This window comes from Cimex lectularius, unplaced genomic scaffold, assembly GCF_000648675.2.
Source record: "Cimex lectularius strain Harlan isolate CLEC.00 unplaced genomic scaffold, Clec_2.1 scaffold68, whole genome shotgun sequence".
NCBI lineage: Eukaryota > Metazoa > Arthropoda > Insecta > Hemiptera > Cimicidae > Cimex > Cimex lectularius.
Window position 1 is genome coordinate 1,061,808 of NW_019392732.1, and position 23,823 is coordinate 1,085,630.

General features: G+C 35.9%; 1 protein-coding gene across 24 annotated transcripts in view; it reads right to left on the reverse strand.

Moving 5' to 3' along the window:
- The window catches only part of LOC106661379 (RNA-binding protein Musashi homolog Rbp6), an 892,072-nt gene that overhangs the window by 273,633 nt on the left and 594,616 nt on the right, over nucleotides 1-23,823 (reverse strand). For all 24 annotated transcript variants that reach the window (XR_001339703.2, XR_002910290.1, XR_002910298.1 and 21 more), the window contains one exon: nucleotides 9,487-9,579. Coding sequence is in view for 6 of the 24 variants with exons in the window: in XM_024226885.1 (XP_024082653.1) it covers nucleotides 9,487-9,579 (93 nt within the window). In the remaining 18 variants the exon portion in view is untranslated. The remainder of the gene's footprint in view (nucleotides 1-9,486; nucleotides 9,580-23,823) is intronic.

The following is a 23,823-nucleotide window of genomic DNA, read 5'->3' on the forward strand; positions in this document are numbered from 1 at the left end:
ACCGATGGTTATTATATTGCTTATAAGGATATAGAAAACCTAAAAAGCTTGGAATTCAAGTAAATGAAAACTCAAATAAGAAAAAATATAAGTTTCTAGCTACATAAGTTTAGGTCTTCATTGGTCTCACAGGAATCTCAACCTGAGAAACTTGAATTATTGTAAGTATACCAAAAAACCTGAACGGTTAAACAATGAGTCATGATAAAACAGGATTATTGTTGAGATGCAATTATCAGCACTAAGTCCATTGTCATGTCTAACTCGTGTAACCCCAGAGAGAACAGGCAAAAGACTGCCAAAAAAACCTTCACTAAATTTGCAACAAATGAGCTACTGAAAAGTCAAAAATAGCATAGGTTTTGTTGACTGGACATTATTATATGTTAGAAGTGTGTGGTGATTAGTGACCGTTAGTCGATGATTATTCAGAAATCGTGAGATGCGGTCTGGTGCGATGTAGGTTTGAGAAAAACATTTTCTCTATCGTGCCAACGTTTCGATCTTTATTGAAATCATCTTCAGGGTCTATAGACGGGGATAAATAGGAAAAGGAAAGCTAAATTGTTCAAAAATTAGACTATGTAAAAATGTTTGATGTGTGGAATGTGATGAATGTTTAATATGTAATATGACATGTTTTGTGTGATGATATATGTACGTTGTCGGTAAAAACGTTTTTTTTCCCATCGTCGGCTCTTTTCACCTCAAAGAAGCCGACTCCTTACACAAAAATGTCTTTCTATACCGATTTCCTTTCCTATCCCTTCAAAATCCAATGTATATAAACATAAAACACCAATATCTCACTGGCACTCTCAACACGGCACTCACGAATGTTACAATTACGCAGGAAACAAATACTTTGAGTGAGTAGAAATACTTTGATTGAATCTAAAATTTTCTAGCATTGTATAAATTCACTTTTTTCCATATCCTACATGTTTTTGTTAAATTTAAACAATGTTTGTAAATCCCAGGCCCTGAAGATGATCTCAATAAAGATCGAAACGTTAACACGATAAAGAAAATGTTTTTCTGAAACCTTCATCACACCTGACCGCATCTCACGATTTCTGAATTATCATATGTTGGAATATTATTTTGAAGTCCTAACAAGAGTTTCTTCTCACGGCTAAAGAAAAGCTCAATTAGACAAAACTGTACTATATATAAAACCTAAACCACGAAAAGCACAATAAACCTACCAGATAGACGTAGGGCAGAAAAGCTCTTTAGCCAACTTCAACATACCTATCTACCCAAAAAAAGAAGGCATATGAATATGCTCAAGCTCACCGGTAATGATGGCGAAAGGGCATAACAAAGAAAAGGATAGGAAGTCCAAAATGATTAGAAATATCCAAAATACACGTTTCTCACTCCGACAGTAAGAGGAAATCTTGCAATAAGAATTATATATTTAATACGCTATGCTTACTTGTTGGAATTCATTCAATAAATCTCTGCCAAAAGTGTTTTCTTCCAGAGATGTTATTTATTTACAGATTGCTGTGGTATGCGTGTTTATGTCATTTGTGTGCTATTAAAAAGAATAAACAATGTACTAGTAGTACAAACTACTTAACATGCTTCGCCGTTCATTGCGGCCCTATATTTTTTGTAATCTCGCCCATAAAATGGATATTAAATGAGGGAATTATCAATAATGGTGTGCAACTAATTTGAATAGAACATGCTTGCCATTAGAGGGAGGATTCGTACTACGATCTGACCATCTAATTATGCAGCCGGTCGTTTATAACGAGGCTTTATTAGGGGTCTATATGCCTCTAACATTAGGGTTATAAAATAGTGGGCTTTTATGCAAATCCTGAAATCCACTGGAAAACTGGCTGTGGATGGGTAGGGCGAAGGCACGGGCTTTTCCGGCTGAACTCTTCAAGGAGAGAATTGAAATTCCCAGGGTGCGTGAAACATAAACAATATCGGTAATAACTGAAGTTTGTTTTTCCTAATCCAATTATTCCTTCTTTTCGATTGTTTTTCCCCTTGGTGTTATATTTCATTCTTCATCCCGTTCCAGTTTGGTAAGGTTCGTCACACCGGGACGAAACTTTGCCCGACTCCTCGCCCCCGGGCAGGATTAAATTCCTATTAAAAATCCAGGTGATAATTTCTCCCGGGCCGTCCTGCGACCTGGTCGAACTTTTCCCATTTATAACCGACCTCTCGTCCGGAACCGGATTAAATCATGTGTGCGCGGGGGTGTGTGATCAGCCACTATATTCACGCCACGTAGCATTACTCACACTAAATTAAACGGAGATGATGCTTTAATTTAGTTCCAGGACCGGGCGTCTGCCGAGGTTTTGTATAGTTTTATTTACGAGTCGGCGTGACATATCATTTTTACATATTTTCCTTAGGCCCGGAAGAAGGCCATTTATCATCTCGCCGCGATCTGAAATTCGCCAGACCGTGGAAGAGTATGTTAATACCCTATATAAATACAGATTCAACCAGAAATTTCTTTTGAGAAAACATTTTTACATCTCACGACGAACGCAATTAAGACAGGTTGCTTTCAGTTCCATAATTGTATTTGCGTTTAAATATATTGCTATACACATTGCTACTTGAAAAACCAAAACATACACGTTAAGTTGGTACAGCTCCACTGAACATCGTAAAATGCAAAATTTTCTGACATACCAAACAAATTCTTACATTTCAATACTCAAAATTACTTTTACTTCATTGAAAAGGTTAAAGACGGTGAATGTGCGAAAGTTATTCGAGTGAGACAATCTACAGATACCCACCATCAATGACTAGTATAAACTTTTTAACTGCGATAAACACAAGTGACAATGAGCAAACATCCGCAACAATGAATCGATATAATTTTAAACTGATTAAACGTATTTTAAGAAACAACATGCATATTGTCTAGGTGGCTCATGGTCTAGAGTGAAGTGTTCGGAAATAAAATCGTAGTAGGAAATCAGGGTTTGTGAGAGGCAATTGCGAGTAACAACAGGATGACTTTCATTGAAGGTATTCCACAAAGCCAGCAAGAAAAGAATATTACAATGCTGCCGATTTAATTCCTATTTCGATCAGAGTAGTTAAGATTGTACTATACAGCAAGTCCATTTTTGTTCATGCAGATCTACTTAAAGGCTAAATGAAGAAACGCGCCCGAGATACCAAACTAGCGCGAATACGCTGATAAGGTCGGTCGGAAACGGCCAAATTATAGTTTCATCTGCTCAACCTCAACAACAAATCTCACAGGATATCAAAACAGTCTGTGACCAGCCGGTTTTTACAAAACTATACTTTTTCACTTCAAGATATTGGTAAATTTTAACGGGCAAATGTGAGGGATGAGAGGCTGACATTCACCCAAGATGTTCTACATAGCCAGCAACAAAATAATGATAAAAAAGTGCAAATGCAAACTGGTCGTATTTTAATCATACATTTTGAGTAAATAATATAAATTAAGGCTTTATGACTAACAGAGACCTATTCAGAGATGACAAAGTGGCAATTATCGCAACAAAAAAAGCGAACAAAGTTCATTATAAGGAAAAGACTCTAAAGAATAGTTTTCAAAATTAAAACCAGAAGAACAGATTGTAGAGAGAGGGGGGAGTGAGAGTGAGAGAGAGAGAGAGAGAGAGAGAGAGAGAGAGAGAGAGAGAGAGAGAGAGAGAGTGAGAGAGAGAGAGAGAGAGAGAAAGGGGCGAGAGAGAGAAATAATTTTGGAGAGAAAAAGATTTAAACCAAATTTATCGTTTGACAGATATATATTTATATATTTATACAGACTGTATAAATAGCCGGTATCTGTCAACTGAAGACTGAGCAACCCCAAAATATTTTCATTGATGATTCATAGATACCCTGCTACATTTTTGGTTACGTAGGCTTAAATGCAGAATTATTGTATAATGCTCTTCAAAACCATGTTTATTTGTTATAACCATTAAAACCGGTAAGTTTAAATATTCAGTTAATTCCATTCCTTTCTAGACGCCCAGTACGTTCAAACCGGTAGCTAAACCATCTGCCATCATGCAAGTTGGTGCAATAACAGTATAGCAAGTCACTAAATTACATAAATATCCTTTTATTAGAACAATTTATATCAATATTTATGATTTTTAATAACATATTATGTCGCATTAAACGTAAAACAAAGTCACTTTTTTTACTGGTGCGAAACTTGTGTCTGATTTATATACAATGGTTTATACAGTACACCAACAATTGCAACTTGAGTAGAGGGAAATAATTTTGGAGAGAAAAAGATTTAAACCAAATTTATCGTTTGACAGATATATATTTATATATTTATACAGACTGTATAAATAGCCGGTATCTGTCAACTGAAGACTGAGCAACCCCAAAATATTTTCATTGATGATTCATAGATACCCTGCTACATTTTTGGTTACGTAGGCTTAAATGCAGAATTATTGTATAATGCTCTTCAAAACCATGTTTATTTGTTATAACCATTAAAACCGGTAAGTTTAAATATTCAGTTAATTCCATTCCTTTCTAGACGCCCAGTACGTTCAAACCGGTAGCTAAACCATCTGCCATCATGCAAGTTGGTGCAATAACAGTAATAGAAATAATTCACTAATTTTCGTGGTCCGCTTGACCAATTAATATCTTTTATTTAATTAAGGTTTTTAGTTGAGATGAAAAAATGTTAATGGCACGAGAGGGATTCGAACCCACGACCTTCGGCTAGATACGCCGCTGCTCTACCACTTGAGCTATCGTGACAACCACTCGGACACTAACCTCCCATCTCAACCCCACTTTTTGAATTTTCCCTCCTTTTTGCCATTTTTCAAATGTCGTGTAATCTATTTGATTCTCGGCGACAAATGAAATGGCCACGGAGAGCTTTAGTGAATATATACTTCATTTGAAATTTTAAATGCACTAGTTTTCGTGGTCCGCTTGACCAATTAATATCTTTCAATTAATTAAGGTTTTTAGTTGAGATAAAAAGAGTAGCGGCGTATCTAGCAGAAGGTCGTCGGTTCGAATCCAGCTCGTCACATTGAATTTTTATCTCAACTAAAAACCTTAATTAATAGAAATAATAGTGTATAACTAAATTCGGATGTAGCCACTCTTTTCTGATAAATAAAGTTTGTTGAAAAGAAAGTATTTTCTGGTAAACCAATCATTGTTCTAGAGTTTTGAGTGACTTTGAAATTGAATACATTTTAATGTTGTTTTGACCGTTAGGTTTATATCGGAGTAGATTTGGATTCGTCATTTTTTGTACTTATCCAAGGCTGACTCTGTCAACATGAAAAAACACCGTGGCTATTTGTGTCGGATTTTTCCCATCTCTGAGTGAAGAGAAGGCTATTAAATGGGCGTTGATTTCGAATCGGTAGAAAAAAGAACCCGGGGTCGGAGTCGTGATGGAAATTTTAAAATTAAGGGGGGGCCACCCGGCCGAGTACGAGATGACGTCCTGGGGCAGAAAAGGCGAAACATTTTCAGAATAAAAAGAATATTACGAATAAAGATAAACCCTGGGGCTGATCCGGAACGTTCAAAAGTGAAATCTTGCGTCACTAATGAACGAGTTGGGCACAAGGGAAGCCGAATTAACGGCGAGGGGCACCCTGAATCCTAACGAGGGACATTTTTCCCCACGTTCGGGCGCACGTAATGGATGCTTTCTAGCTTCTGACGGTCCCGCTCGATGATCGTGATTTATCTACCGGCCGCCTCCGGTAAACAAGAATATAAACGAAAACGATACGGACAGTTCATAAATAAATTAATAAATTTACATTATTATACGAAGCTACAATGTATTACCGATCGCCTCCGCTCGGAAAATGATTCTTCATACCAATTTATGTATGAAATCTCTGTCTTTTTCTTGATGTATTCTCTCCTCTTCCAACTCTTGTAAAAGGAATAACAACACAGTTACAAAGAACCAAGCTAGAAGAGTTGTATTTTAGAAAAGTATAATGCCTTCAAAATCCTACGCTTCTCCTTGTGATATCTAAAATCCCCAGAAAGTTCCTTGTAAAACTTTATTTCTTATTATAAGAATCTGATAGACATTTACATCGTACTTAGAAAAGAAAGAACATTGACTGCTTTTCTGGATATGACCAATGCTTTCAATGGGATCTAGCAAGAAACATTTATAAACTGAAACACCAACTATCTACCTATTTTTAATTATTACTAGAATCTATTTCACTGTTTTCAATTTCAGAGTTATGTGCGTCAAATGACGCTCAGGGATTTGACAACTAAAGATGGCGCCTCACAAGGTTCCATTCTTGGTTTCATCTTAATAAATTTGTACTGCTGGTTTATATATTACAACTTCAAACCTACGTACATGATATCGTAAATGCTAGAAGCAACGAATGCTTAAAGAGCCAAATATAACCTGATGTTTCTCAAGGATGCATGCTTAGTCCCATCCTATTACGATACGGTAATTTTGATTCCTAGCAACAAACGAATGCTTGGAGATTATTGAAATTCAAGTAGACGCTTGACAAGGGTGCATTTTTGATCCCATTGTGCATATGGCGAATACTTTTGGCTTAGCCATCACACTACAGTCATTACCACCTCTAAGCCACACTGCCGAAACCGTCATTTTAATTTCTATTGGCGAAAAAAATGCTCGGACATTAGCCCAATACAAACTAGCTCTCATAATGGTACATTTTTGGCCATTTTTTTTACTATATACACGCTTGGCGTATCAATACACGACACCGCAATTTTATGTCTTTTTTATGTCTTAACGAAAACAAATGCATTAAAAATTAGCACAATTCGGCGTCTCTTTTTTGAACGCATCGTGTTCATTTCTTGCTGTTTATTATAAAGAGTTGGGGGGGGGTTGATGCAGAATTATGTCAATAATCCTTTCCTCCACTAAGACCTAATCCGTACAGTCTTATCTATAAGTAAAAGTAGTTTTTACTTGCCAACAAACCCTTGCACATTAAACAGATTTTTTCTTCTATCAGCCAAAAATGCTTGGAGATTGACCACATACGAACTTGCCTCTCCACTGGTGAATTCCTGGTCATTAGTTCCAAACCATTTATATTTTTCATCTATCATTTTCACTGTTTCAACTAAAAAACGTGTGTAGTACCGCAATTTTATCTCCTAGCCACTACAAATGCTTGGAGGTTAGTGCAATAAAACTTGGGATCTCACAAGGGAACATTACAGGGCCGACACTGTTTACCAAATGAATCTCTTAAACACGCAAATGCGAACATTGCAATATTCGCGGGAGGCCGCAATTTTGTCTCCAAGGTCGATTGCTATGAAAGCCAACTTCGCAGAAAACCCCGAAGACATGTGCACGAAATAGGAAAAATGAAAAAGTTAGATTTGTCCTCAACTTTACAACAAATACAAGTTAAGCATTTATGTACCATAGTTTTACATAAGACAAAAAATTTTACAGAAGATTTTTCATAGTGAAATTAACACGATCTTTGGATGTTGGCTGAATACTTAAAATTCTGATATTAATTAATTTATGTATAGGACGAAGCAACAAAATTCCAAGATTTTTCTCAAGAGCGAAGCGCAACTGACAACAGTCGGGGGGGGGAGAAAAGACTGAAAGCTACTGTACACAAACAAGAGGAGATTAATTTTAATCAAACTGCCGTCGGAACTTCATCTACTCCGTCGTGACTTGCTTGGGATCCGGGCTAACTTTTAAGAAATAAAAGATTCAATGAGGAAGAATCGCTGAAGAACTCAGCACAAGCAACCCTTAACTTTGGCGGAAAAGCAATTGAAAAACATTCGTCTACAATGAATTGTAGGCGCTAGTGGAATGTTAAAATAATGTTTTTGTATATTTCGCGCGAATAGGATTATAAATTATATTAAGTTTGATTGGGATTGTTATCGAGAAATAAGGTTAAAGTGGTTAAAGTAGATGCAAAGAAGGTTGAAAACGAAGTAAATATTGAGTGTTGAGATGTTTATTGAAAATACTATTGGAATTTGATTGATGATTCTCATTTGAGACATTTTTATTACTATTTATCATTCATCATCTAGATCTGCTCAAATCGTTTGTAGATTTTTTCTTTCGATGGAAAAAACTCGCCGAAGGATATTAATTTGAAATAGTGATTTAGTTTTAATCTGTATCGATAATTCGCAGTCACAGCTGGTCGAACGGCATGTCGAATATTTATCCCATTAGGCTCTGGAGACGAGGATGATGTATTTTCCGGGTAACGTTCATTTGTCCCCCCCATACCAGTGATTTTGACTGATTTGTTTCCCCTCAAGATTGATACTTCTAAGCGTAGGGTAGCGGGCATGTAAGAAAAACCAATCCATCCGGCTTTAATTAACAATTTTCATCGCACTCGGTACCGAAGAGTCGTCAAATTAATATAAAAAAACTTGATAAATAGCTTTTCTTTACGCGGGAAAAGTTTCGATGCCGTAATTGATCATTTGATCGATTCGCCCCCGATTCCAGGGTTGGGGCCGTTCGGCGATGCTCGGGATTCAAACCAGATGGAGGTTCCTCGATCCTGAATTACTTAGAACAGTATCTCGTCTACATAATTTCCTTAAGTGCTTCGGAATTTTTTATCGCCAGGTAATAAATTATCCGCAGCCGTTGCGATAAAACGCTGATAGAAGCCATTCCCTAAGAAACGAACGGCTTTTCAATTCTACGAGGCGCCTGTTTAAGCCAATTTCCCCAAAAATATATAAATTGTATAAATGTCTTTTTAAAAGGAGTATTTGATCCGCTTTGCTTTAATTTAACCGGTGAGTCGATAGAATATTCCTCCAATCGTTCCGAGTTAAGAGATCGTATCTCCAACCCCCCCCCCCTTTAAGTTAATAATCTGTTTTGATACTTTTCAAACGGCTTCTAATTAAACTTGGACAATTAAATTGTTACTATCTTCTTGGCAAAGTAAGGGTGAAGTCTCAGTTAAGTCCTCATTCAACGCTTTTAAATCAATAAAGATCTGACGTAAAAATATGAAGTTTTGATGAAAGGAATAACAATTTAAAACAAAATATTTTTATAGTTCAACAAAAAACATCAAGGTTTTTGATTATTTAAAAGAAATTATGAATTACCGATTGGCAGGGTTTTTTCCATTTGTGAGGCCACCGGGTGATTAATTTCCAGTGAGTTCAATCGACAAATTTTCCCAAAACAAAATTAAGTTAATAGGAAGCCGAGTCAAATTTGAGGTTGTCGTTACAAGATCCGACTCCAAAGTTGAGCCGGCACGGCTGATTAGTCTCGTTCGCCAATTTACCCCCGGCCACGACAACAGTTTCCCTACAACAATTAATTTCAAAGGGGCTTAAGTCGTAGACGAAGACGAAGAAAACGAGCCACCTGACCGGCCTCCGTCCGAAACTATTTCTCAACAGTTGACCCAATATTAAATTACTCCAAGAATAGTTTGAAAGCAGACTCACCTGTCCGAACTGCTCGAAGTAGTTCTTGACGTCCTCGAGGGTCGTCGGGGCCGACAGGCCGCCGACGAAGATTTTCTTTGTCCTAGTGACCATCTGAAACAAAAAAAAGATCGTAAGACCATTTGTCTTGGTTTCACAAAAAGAAAACATTATCTAATGAACATTCCACAAAAATTGTATAAAATTTTCCAAAAAAATCACAATAAAAATGTATTATTTTAATGTTTAAATACAATATAAAATAAGAAAAATGAAGGAAAAAGGCGTTCGAAAATAATTCACTTCAACATACGCGACTGTTTCGCTTTTTGTATTTTAAACCTCCAAAATAACGTTCGAATATTTCTCCTAACCGCTTATAAAGTTATTTATTTTATTGAATTCCCAATTTAAAAAAATAAATAAATACAAAAAATAAAACTTCAAGTAAATCGCTAGCTTACGGCAGAAAATTTTAAAAGGAAGATTTGATAAAAATAAATATAACGAATCAATTAAATTCTTATGTTTACAACAAATTAAAAATGATCAAAAGATTTTCCTCGCTACTTAAGCATATTTTTCATCAAAATTCAAGAATGTTTTTAAAATCTACGATACATTTTTTAAAAAATGAGCAACCTACTGAATCCTTGTTTCAATCAGAATTTATAATTTAGGAGATCTTAAAAAAAAAAATCAAAAATTCACTACAATGTGACAAAACTTCCAAGATATTAACAAATTTTTCAAAACATACTTCGTTTACTAAGTTTTTGAATATGTTGAATGTATTGAAAATGAGTTTATTTGGTAGAATCGGTACTTCTTTTCAAAAGAATATGATAAGTCAACCCTCCTAAAAAACATCTTGAAAAAATCATCGTTTTTAGGTAACGAAGGTAAAAGGAACGATTTATTTCGTATTGAGGAGCATTCTACATTTTACATTTTTTCTAATTAAATATAAAATAATAATATTTGATCCAAAAATATACATTAGTTTATAACCAGGTAGGAGCATAAATTGTGATGATAACATTTTCTAAAATTTATTAGATTTCGTGGTACTATTGGCCAAATAACATCTTTCAATTAATTAATCTTTATGTGTGAGGTATTGGTTGAGATAAAAAAGTCAGAGTCACGAGTGGGTTTCGAACCCACGCCCTTCGGCTAAATACGCCGCTGCTCTACAACTTGAATTGTGAATTACACTCTTCTCATCTTAACCCAACCTTTCGAATTTTCCCTCCTTTTTGCCATTTTTCAAATGTCGTGTAATATATTTGATTCTCTGCGACAAATGAAATGGCCACGGAGAGCTTTAGTGAAGATATACTTCCTTTTACTTATTAAATCTTTTGGAGTGGTCCGATTGATGAAAACTTTTCTCAATTAATTAATCTTTATGTAAGGAGAGAAAACTTGAAAGGTAGGTTGAGATGGAAGTTGGTGTCCAAGTGGATCGAAATCACGATAGCTCTAGTGATAGAGCAGCGGCGAGTTTAGCGGAAGGTCGTGGGTTCGCATCCCACTCTTAACACTAACTTTTTCATCCCAACCGAGACCCCAAACAAAGATTAATTAACTGAAAAAAGTTATCTAATGGATCTAATCTGTAATTTTTGACTTTTTGTCAAAATTCTATTCTATTCTAGCGTGTTGTTACAGGATTGCATAACCAATATTTTTCGCATAAAAAATATGATCGTAAAGAGAATTTAAAGGTAACTAAATGTGCAACGGAATTTCTCATGTAGAAGTAAGGTTTTTTTTTTTTTTTTTTTTGACTTCATTTATTTATATCTACAACTGTACATGCATGATATACAACCAGCAGATTGGATTTCAGACTGTGTGTTTGGCATTATGGGCGTTATAGAGAAAGCTACCCATTGGCAGCCGCTCTGGATTAATGAAATTATATTAATCATTTAAGAGGTCTCTTATCCATATTCTTTTCAGACGTTTACGTGGTAATTGTGGGGAATGGAGTAATTGTATTTGTGTGTTGGTGTGATTTTGTAATTTACTATGAAAACGTCTGTAATATGTTTTGATGGATGAAAAAACTGTTGGGATTTGAAGATCTCTGTGAAGTGTATTATTGTTTACATAAAATGGGGCAGAAACAATTAGTCTTAAAATTTTGGATTGAAAACTTTGTAATCTTTGAATATTGGAATACTTGGCCGATCCATATACTTGGCACCCATACATCCAAATTGGTTTGAGTAGGTATGTGTATGTCGAAAGTTTTGATTTTAATGGTAATTTTGATTGTCTGTTGAGTAGGTAATAAAGAATTTTAAATCGTTTGTTCAGTGTCTGTTTTTTTAATCGTGTGTGTGGATTCCAAGTTAGTCTTCTATCAAATGTAAGTCCTAAATAGTTAACTTTGTCGGATTGTGGAATAGGTTCATAGAAGTAAGGTTAAACGACACAAATCCGCACAAATCACAAATATATTCTAATGTTTTATACCCTCTGTTACAGGAATAAAATAACTAAAATATCAATGCAAGAAATAACTAATAAGAATTGAAATAACAAAAATTATTATAGAAAATGTTGTAGCAAAATTACAGTGAGATATTTTTTTGTCACTCAAAGCTTCTCTTAAATTAGTAAGTTGGTCGGACACGAAAGACAACAAGCAGATATTCATTGACATGGTGAAACACTGAGGACGGATGGATAACAGGATCTGTAATAACAGGCGATCGATGATTTCCACCTTCTCCAGCACAAAGAGTATATAAAAAAGGCCGAACTACCATTTAGCTTTATAAAGAGAACGACGTGAGAGACAACGATCAGACAGACTACGAAACATATCTTCAGACAATCGTTTACCATGATGATCGGAGACTATCAGTCTGTTCCGTAATAGAAGAATTCAACGTTCAAACAGACTTATACTGAAAATGGAAAAATGGCGAAAAGTGTAATAATCAAGATGATAGTAGACTTACCCTGCTACTCTGAAATTGACCATCGATCAGTTTTTATTTATAGATCACAAACGTAATTTTGATTTTACCGACGAGCGCAAAGAGAACAAGCATAAACTGATGATGGAAAAATACCGATTCTGACCGAAAATTCAAGGATAAGGAATGATGATTTGAAACAACAAATTTGATGAAAATTTTCTGAACTGGTTCTTTTTGGTATTATGAAAACTTTCTACTGGTGTTTGCTGTTTTCCAATATTTTTCACTTGTGCTCTGGTCGTTGCAGAAAGCAAAAATAAATTTGTTTTATGGATATTTAAAATCATTTGGCCAATCATTTATTATGTTGATAATTAATTTTCTAAACGAAATTTGCTGTGGTTTTTTAAGAAAGATCGTGATGGTCTTCAGCTTCCAGCTTTCTAATATGCGGACCAACCGTCGAACGGATATCCATATTTTCCCCCAACTTTCGAAATTAAAACTGTTTTTTATTCGATTGGTCAATCGTTATGCCGAGGTTTCACTCGCGGAAGGGCAGGAAAAACCGTTCTAAAATGTTGTTTGTACCAGGAATCCGAATCGTGTGCCCACCCCACCGGCGTGCCGAGCAATTTTAAACGGTTCGTGTGAAAGTTCAAGGATATATTCCCCGCCAATAAATTTAAAGGTTCAATTGTAACGAGATTGTTTTGTTGGTGGTGTGCGGACTGAGGTGGTCTCCGTCCGAGGGGTTGGGCCGGGTGAAATACTGGCCTTCTCTTATTGTTTCTCTCCGCCGCCCCCTGGAACAAGTTTCCACGTAAATTCTCCGGTCCCTCCTGCTCTTTCCAGGGACCCGTTCCGCTGCCAATACCGGGAACTCTCTTTCACCTTCGCCCGTTCTGGTTTAATTCATCTCGCTAACGTTTTATTTATCTAAGGATAACTAGTAAATAAGAGCCTCGGAGTTCAAAAACCCGCCCCATAACTCACACCTTTTCCATTTAGCCAGGAATTTATCACCAACTCTCAGCCAATAAATTACGTTCGAGTTTAATATAATTCTCCCGTTTATGGCTATACTTAGGCTCTTTCTTTTTAGGTCAAGGTTCATTTCCTAGTCAACTCCCTGATTTTCCTCTCGGAAAATTTCCGGTTCATTTCTTTTTGCATCTCTATCGGCTCTTCTCAGACGTCCATCACTTCAATGAATTACCGTATGCTCAGGGTTTAATTATACTTAATGCGTGTAATTAAACACACTCTAGTCATCGAGTTTAGCAAAACGGAAGATGATACATTTCTACAAATCAGCGCAGGCGATAGTAAATAGAGATAGCAAATAACGTTGGTCAAAGGGATGAGATAAGGTGGTTTGGGACCTTCCCGGCTAGGATCTAGAAAAATATTTTACGCGGCTTATCTCAATGTAGATTTTTTTTTTGCCTCTCCCATATTTTCAACGACGGCAGGATGTGTGCGCCAACACTCACCACAATGTAATACTGTAAAATTGGCCTCTCTCTTGAAAGTGCTTTTTGAGATTCCATTATTGATATTGAATTCCTTTACGTCTTACGCTCTTACGTACTTTCTACTCTGATAGCAACATCAAATCAATAGACGCCTATTTAATAAAATAACAAATAAACTAAGCATAAAAGGCTAATAAAAACTTTAATAGTTCCATTTAAAAGTAGACAATGGATCAATTAGATGTATAAAATCTTCCATAAAACTGAGTCTTCGGAAATCCAAGGTTTTTAAAGTTGAAAGAGGCTTAAATCAAATCAATTTTTTTTGTAAACAAGATAAAAAAATATACAATAAAAGCAAGTGCCACGATCGGGATTCGAACCCAAGATCTTCAGCTAAATAAGCCGCTGCTCTACCACTTGAGATATCGTGACTTCGAACCACGCGGACACTAACCTCCCATCACAACCTACCTTTCGAATTTTCCCTCCTTTTTGCCAGTTTTCAAATATCGTGTAATCGGTGGATGGAAGTCACGATATTTTATCTCAACCAATACCTTACATAAAGATTAATTAATTAAAAGATTAGTTGATTTTTATTTAAAATTATTGTAAACCATTAACATGCTTTCTATGTTAGGAGATACCAATGCCGTTTACATAGAAGACAAATTGGAGTAGTACGGAAGTTAAAAAAATTTGAAACATTGTTATGCCATGTGGTAGCCGAAAAACGTACTTTTTTGCAAAATCAAAATAATTCAACATTTGACTTCTTTATAAAAAGACCATTAAAAAAAATACAATTTTCAACTTTTTCGAGAAATTTCTTTCTTTTTCTAGGTACCGTTTCACTTATTCCCGGGAGAAAATTGAAGGGGAGAAATATAATTCAAGTGCGCTCCTTCCTCCAGTGGAGTCATCGGCAGAAATAGCCAGTGATGCTGGACCCCTTGGAATAAAAGATTAGGAAGAGGTTGACATTGAAGAGGGTCGACCCCAAACTGTCTGATATGTCATTTAGCCCAAGCCCCCTAATCTTGTCTGGCCGGCCTTGCCATCCACACTTCTCCCCGGCAATAAATCATTACTCCTCGAAACAAATGGGGCCAAATGTTACGAAACGCGTTTCTCGGAGGACGAGTGTCCACGTTGTTAACAAAGGAAAATCACGATTAACCTTTGTTGGAATAACGTGGACGTTAAACAAATCATTTGACGTTATCATGAAAAAAAAACACTGAGACAAATCAGACATAATCGGGGCAAAGTCAAAGACCTATAGTAGTAAATTCGATGTTGAACTTAGGTCAGAATTAAAGAAGCTCATTATTAATAACTAAATTACAATATTGCCTAAAAATTAAACGGAACGCTTCAGAATAGGTTGGGAAAGATAAAAGGAGCGTTCTACAGTATATTTCCAAAGCTTAAAAACTGACAACTTTTACAGAATACCTCAGAATTAATAGAACTGCTATGGCATTCAGGCTTTAGATGAAAATTAAGAACTATAGAATAAGATTTTTATTTGGGCCCTTCGGACTCTCCACAAATTTTGGTATATTTGGTTATAGTTATAAGTTAAAAACTACATTTTGGTCATATATAATTCTTTTAGACTAAATAGTACATAAAACAATCATTATACATAAAATTGGTTCAAAATAAGTTAGTCGAATACGAGAGACATACATCCATTAAGTACGGCCTAATAATGAAGCCTCTGAAAAGAAAAATCTGTTATATTAGACGTTGGATGATCGTAGAATACCAAACGCTAGAACTACAGATAAAATTCAACCTTTATCAGACTGTAAAGAAAATACGAGAGACAACAAGCAGACATCTAAAATACACGCGAAATAACGGAACGTAGAAATGAAAAACCTTTCGTAATAGACAAACCAGGATGATCGTAGACTATGAAGCTACTTCAAAACATACCTATTCTAATGTTCTGGATAGTAGACCTAAACTAATTATCCTTTATGAGAATGTACAAAAAAGAAGAACACGAGAGACCACGAGCAGACGCTCACTAAAAATGGCGAAATAACGAAACCTTTCATAAAGGGCGTATTAATATGATCGTAGACTATCATGCTCCTTCAAACTCAACCTTAATCTGACTACATAATAAGGATGTACGCAGGAGACAACCAACAAACTCCGCAGATGTTGAAACTGTCATTAATTTTCATAATCTTTTGAAAAGGAATACGGAGGGGCAACAAGCAGGACTCTTTGGAAAATAGGTAAAACCCGAAAGACTATCCGATGATGAACCCAGGTGATGACCCCGCAGTCCTCAACAACAAGGCAAAGTAAGGTAAAAAAAAGAAAATGTGAGGATTTTAGAAAATGTTATCGTCACAATTTATGCTCTTACCGATGGGTTTTAAACTAATGTATATTTCAATTAATTAATCAATTAATAAGTATATTCAATTAATATGTGAGGTATTGATTGAGATAAAAAAGTCAGTGTCACGAGCGGGATTCGAACCCACGACCTTAGGCTAAATTCTCCGCTGCTCTACCACTTGAACTATCGTGACTTCGATCCACTCGGACACTAACTTCCAACCTCAACCCAACCTTTCGAATTTTCCCTCCTTTTTGCCTTTTTTCAAAACGGGTGAGATGAGAAGTTAGTGTCCGAGTGGATCGAAGTCACGATAGCTCAAGTGGTAGAGCATTGGTCGTGGGTTCATATCCCGCTCGTGACACTGACTTTTTTATTTCAACCGAAACTTTAATTAAAGATTAATTAATAGAAAAGAATTTGTATTCAATCGGACCACGAACCCTAATAGCTGTAATGAGCAAAATGAAGTATACTTCACTAAACCTCTCCGTGGCCATTACATTTGTTGCCGAGAAGCAAATAGATTACACGACATTTGAAAAATGCCAAAAAGGCGGGAAAATTCAAAAGGTGGGATTGCGAAGGCAAGTTAGTGTCCGAGTGGATTCAAGTCACGAACGCCCAAGTGGTAGAGCAGCGGCGTATTTAGCCGAAGGTCGTGGTTCGAATCCCGCTCATCCCACTGACTTTTTTATCTCAACCAATACCTCACACATAAAGATTAATTAATTGAAAGATGTTATTTGGTCAATCGGACCACGAAATCTACTAAATTTTAGAAAATGTTATCATCACAATTTATGCTCCTACCTGGTTATAAACTAATGTATATTTTTGGATCAAATATTATTATTTTATATTTAATTGGAAAAAATGTAAAATGTAGAATGTTGTTGGGTTTAAAATAGTTAAATTATTTTCTATTTGATATCTGCTAGTCCGCAGGGAGAAGCGTTAAGATGTAAAGTTGGCCGCCTGATTGGTTTGTCGAACAGAACGTGAAGGAACGTAGGGTTGTTTTTTTTTTTTTTTTTCAATTTTCTTATCCCAAAGTTTGTTCCAATAGTTGGTTTATCTGAAAGTTGAATGAATTCCCGTATGGGCTGGAGAGGAGGGAAAAGGTTAACGCCGGGTCGAACCGGAGGAAGGTAGATGCGGCGCATTCGCCCTTTCCTTTTTCCGACATTCTCTCGTGCCGCGGTGGAATTAAGGGTTCCTGTTTGTAGATCTAGTTCTTCACTTTAACTCTTTTTCTTTCCCTCTTTTACTATCTGTTCCGTGACTACGAAGTTAACTTCCCTCCGAAGGACTCTATTTTGGTTGCACATGTGAGGCCGGGCGGTGCCAGGAGCGGCCCCTATCAATTTGACAATTGTGTTTTTCAATACGGGCACGCCCACGCTGACGATATCACGCTTTTTACGTCCCTGTACGTAAATGGATTGATTTTCACCCGAACCGACTCCCGTGGAACAAGGGCACGTCTCGGGGGTTTTGACGTTGAAGAATTGCAATTACAGGAGCCTCGTTCAAAATATGCCCACGAGCGATAAACAATAATCAGAATTAAAACGAATTAACACTTTTAATCAGGTAAAACCGTTAGATGATGAACTACGACAAAAACCCAATTTATTGGCAAAACCAATAAACCGGGGCCGTCGGTGGCCGCAACGGTTTAGGCGACAAGGCGCTCATCATTGTAAGGACCACGGGTTCGAATCCAGCGGCCTAGCATTCGAACCCGACATACTTACAAATGGATTTTTTTCAAAATCACCAGCACCCCGAGGGTAAACTAGTCAATAAAATAATAGTCACCAGTATTATTCCAAATTACAAATGAACGGATCAAGCCAAACCATCCCTATTTATCGAATAAGCAGTTCTTCGGTACTAAGTGGTCGTAAATAATTTAATTAATTTTTTTAAGCAAAATTTATTTTTCTCACTTTATCTATTCATTACCAGTTCTCACTGGTTTTGCCTTTCTGCCTTTTAATAAGTTCAAGCCGATCGATTATCATATCTGACTCGTTTGTTTATGTAAAAATCGTCAGATCTTCAAAAATCTGCATTTTATCTCTAGTTTTGAACCGTGTTTTAGAACATCTTTTTAAAATTATGATGCGAAAAATTTCCATTACGTTAGTTTAAATCATTTTAAAAATTAAAATATTCAAAAATACATTAAGGTTGTAGTTTTTGTTAAAATAAACACTTTAATGAACTTTCAATTAATTAACCTTTATGTAAGGCATTGGTTGAGATAAAAAAGTCAGTATCACGAGCGGGATTCGAACCCACGACTTTTGGGTAAATACTCGCTGCTCTACCACTTGAGCTATCGTGACTTCCACTCGGACACTAACTTCCCATCTCAACCCAACCTTTCGAATTTTTCCTCCTTTTTGCCATTTTTCTATTAATTGAATTGAAAGATGTTATTTGGTCAATCGGACCACAAAAACTAGTGACTTTAATGAACGTTGCAACAACACAGAATTACAGACAACAAATAAAACAACTTTACAAAAAATTTGTGACAAAGCTGGTTCTATGTGCTGATAGTAAATTTAAGAATAATTTAATAGTCTGAGATAGTTCCGAGCAGTCCGTCATGCTGGTTTTAGCAGGCAGATGCCATATTCACAGGACCAATATGAGAAGTCTATTTTTCTGATTTTTGAAAATATTTTTTATCTGATTGCCGGACAATACATGGAACTAACAAATTCAAACATACAACTCTGAATTAGCACTAAGTTAATAATAATTAGTACAAAACAAAATATATAAATATAAAATTACGCGGGTATCGTGTATACCTTTGGAGATATTAAACAAAAAAATGTATTATCTTCAAAATAATATTTCAATTTTGAAGCCACCAGGTAAGGTAATGACGATTTGTAGAAACTTACTAACCATCTGAGACTTTAGAACATCCTCATTTTAAGCCAAATTGTGGAATGACAAACATAATCAGGAAGAATACGCGAACAAAAATCTTGAAAAACCAAAGAAAAAGTAAGTTAAACTTTAAATAGTTTATACTAATAACACATCATTACTGACAGATGCCATTTTATTCATCTATTTACCTTTGAAAACCGGCCTCTAAAAATTCAGGTTTAAATTTGTAACGAATTAGTAATAAAACTGAGAACAAAACAAACTAAAATTACACTCTCCAAAACCGTTAGTTCAGCAAATTACGAAGGGTTTCGATGTATATTTGAATTGTACATTAGATTCTAATTGTACATTAGAAACGTTTTTATATTGTAGGCAAAATAAACAATACTACTTAAAGATATATCCATAAATCGACCAGATGTCGAAACGAAGATTATAAAATAATTTCTAAGAGTATAAGACTTAAACCGTACTAATTCTCCCATAATTAATCGTATCACAGTCCAAATCATGATTTCAAAGTGGATTACGAAGAATACGCTAACGAAATATATTGAAAAAAAGTCCTAAGTTCATTGTGAATTTGAAAAACAGTAAATTTGAGCATTAATGGATCGATCAGATTACCAATTGAAATGTGTCGATTTTGAAAACTGATAACGACAATATTCACTTTTCTTAAGTAATAAGCCAATAAAGTTTTATTGGTTATACGAAACAGCACATAGTACTTAAAACTTCAGAACCTATTACTTTGACCACCACAATCTGATTTGTAGAGTGAGATGCCCCTAGTTCTCCAACAGATATCCTAAGCCCATTTCGACCTTGAAACTTACGGGAATTACTTCGCAGCACTTCTCCGAACATTTTGAATCTACATTAAAGGTATTGTGTGTTGTAATTTTTACGAATTTTGTCTTTTCATTTTGAACTACAGTGAATCTTTGGGATTTATTTATTTTTTTAATATTTTTCTTTTACGAGGGTTCGCAACAGCGGAGGTTATATCAACCCTCGGGTGCCGGTGTTTTTGAAAAAAAAGCCAATTTGTAAGTATATGGGGTTCGAATGCAGGGCCGCTGAATTCGAAACCGGGACCTTTACCTTACAGTGATTAACGCCGGGTCAATTCTAAACCGTTGCGGCCAACGACGCCATGGGGATTTATTGGTTTGAAAGATAATAAGACGAATATGTCAGACTTATGCTCTAGGAATCTTTTAAACACAAATATAAACGTTTTTACTAAAGAATATAAATGATAAACTATGGTAAATTTGTAAAACCTATTATCTTAAACTGACCGAAAGTAAATGATTCAAACTTAGTAAGTAAGTATAGGTTTAGTACGATGTAAAACGTTGGTTGTATATCAAACCTTCTAGAAAAGTTTGTAGGAAGTAGTAATTGAATTCATATAAGAGAACGTCTTGGAATTCGGATTTTTTTTTAAGGGATCACTTTCTAAGACGAGGAGGCCATTGTTAGAAATCCGCAGGGCTAACTTAATTTTGTCTGGGGGCCGACGCCTTTAATATTAATATATGCTGCCATTAATCTTCCTTTCAATAACAATGTGATGTTATTATTGTTGCTTGCCGCCGAGGAATTGAAGGTGCCATAAATCTGGAAAAAGCATAAAGGAGGGAAGAAATGCCGTCCCAAACAGCATGAATCATCCAATGTTTTTCCTTGAGATGATATCTCCTAGCCAGCAAACCCTTAGCACAAAAAAAGCCCATCGTTTTCCTTATGGATTTTTAACCCCCTGGACTCGAGGGATTCTACCATATGCCCTTTCTTATCCCATACCTATTGGATTATTTGTTTCTATTTACAACTAGTCGGTGATAGCTTGTAATATGTAACTTCACACCTTCGTCCTGTGTTCTTTTTTTCCTGCTTTACAACGTTGCCTCTCTACAAGGCATTGTATAAGTTTAATAGTGAGTTTTCTTTCAAGGTGAAAGCGGGATCATGAGCCTAGAAACTTGGCCGTTTCTAATTATTTCAGTCGTCATATCCTCCCTGTTTTGATTAGACAGACGTATTTCCGCTTTTTGGATATCAGTGAATGTCTGTTAATTGATCACGCCATGTTTGAGGGCATTTTTGGCTTTTCATATTCAAGAATGGTGACCCGAATAAACAAAAAATCAACAAAAACAAAAAACATAGCGAGCATAAACATACAATTTATATTCATTAGATTTCGTGGTCCGATTGACCACATAACATAAATTAATTAATCTTTATCTAAGGTATTGGTTGAGATAAAAAAGCCAGCGTCACGAGTAAGATTCGAACCCAGGATTGGATCGAAGTCACCATAGCTCAAGTGGTAGAGCAGCGGCGTATTTAGACGAAGGTCGTGGGTTCAAATCCCGCTTGTGACACTGACTTTTTTATCTCAACCAAAATCTTAGAAAAAGAATAATTAATAAAATTTAAAGTGATGTTGGGTTTGGTCTGCGAGTCAGGGAAGTCATGCTGGACCGGGGCTGGGTCATTTACTGTGTTCGTCTTCACGCGCAGGGTATGTTGAACTATTCAGCAGTTCCTCACTGAAGATGGCGCAATTCCGATACGCGTTTCAAACCCAATAAGAAGACCAGAACCGGCCCAGCATAAAATTTATAGTTTATACTCAGAAATATTCTGACCCAGCTAATTATTATAAAGTTTTTTAAAATTATATTGTGATGGGAGAGTGCTGAAAAAATTCAATTTTTCAAAAACTTACATGGCTAAAATAAACTCTTTTTCTTTATTTAATAAAAGATGGAAAATGTCTTATCATAATTTATACAGACTGTACGTAGTAAGGTGTATGATTTATTTTTTAAATTTAATTTAAAGCCTGATCAAAGTTAAAACATTCAATCAAAGCTGGGATCCCGGCCCCTTTGCCCTTTCACAGTAACAGTCCCCAGTTTCACTCGGCAATTAATGAGCTCGTGTAATTAACGGAAGTAATTAAGAGTTGGGTCTAGGTCTTATCTTAATACCAGGCGGTAAGGAGCCGTGTATAAATCCACTAACACCGCCCCACTCTTCTTTTGTGTATCCACCGGCACAATTATGGCCATTTAACACCTAACCGATTAAACACAACGACAAACATAATTTTAATTTAACTTGCAGTAACACACGCACGGTCTGGTAAATATGTAAATGAGTCTGGTTCTCGATGATTTTCCTTATCGTAACTTTTCGCCGACTCGCACCCCCTTAAAACCGCCTTTTGAGAGGGAGGGGTTGTTTGATGAGATTAACATTGAAAATGATCTGGAAAACACAAATGAAAATACGTTCAACCTTAGAGAAATGGCCTAACTAAGGGCTAATTTCATTACAGTTTACGTTTCAAGACCCAACATTAAAACTTCATTACAAAAATACGAACAACCTAACAATTGTAATCCTAAAAAAGAAAGGTTCTCAAACCAGACGTTACCTGGACAAGGGTTAAATTCTCACGAAATGTATTAAAATCAAGTGAAAATTATCAATCCCATACTAAATACAGTATCGAATGATTTTCTTAAAAGATATACATTCAAAAAAGAAATAAAGACAGGATAGATGTATCGAGATAGCAACCATGGGCGAAAAAAAGAGAGCTCTTTGCAAGAGATTAATGACATGATTCTCCACTTTATAAATTGTATACTGGGCAATGGAAGGAGTCGAAAAAAATCGGTATACGAAAATAAATCCAATTACGACACTAGAGTACAATTTGATATCTACAAAAAATATAAACTTAGAATAATTAAACAAATTTGAAAACAATCTTTAATAGATCTACTTGATGCTTTAATAATGACGTATTTTTAGGACACAGGAATGAGTGTGACCAGACATTTATGTTTGTGGTGATGTATATATATGTATTGTATGTTTTGTTTTTATTCTGTATTTGACAACCTGAGGTACAAACGAGAGACTAGCATTCTAGAATATCAACGTAGTATATATCTGAAATCAGAGAGTCAGTAACCAGATCGAGATGCTCAAATGGCTGCAGTTTAAAACAAAATATGCGCGAAAGAAAAGAAAAAGATGGAAAACACATAGAGGGCCGGCGATGACCTCAGCTGTTTGTTGGCCCATAAACTTCCCACTTATTATTATTTTAGGACACAATAAAATTAAGCTTTCCTACCAAGAAACATTTCCGAACCGTTTTTTCCATAGTAGAATTAATTTGATGTCAGCCATGCTAATAGTGTTAAGTGTATAAAAACGGAGGAGATTGTAATAAAATTTGCAATTTCGGAACTACTGTCCAAAATAGTAACTTGGTCTAGTGCCAGTCACTCACCCAGACAATCTGAGTCCTGATGACCATTGAGCAAGTTATATCAAAACCAAGAAACATGGACACCAAGACGGTACGGACCTCTGATCTGATAGTACTCGACACAGCTTTGATTAGGATCGGTAAACAAGGGTGTGGCAAGTTTGCTATTTTCCGTGTAAAGGTGGCTCCAGACATGTGCTATTCGTCGAATGCCGATTGCTAACGAACATTTACAAAGTCTCGAGATGTTCGTCTTGGCATTCGCCAATTAGCGTGCCTATGTGTACACACATGCGGGGTTCAACCAGCCATTTGTGCGGAAACAGCGAATTCGTTGCC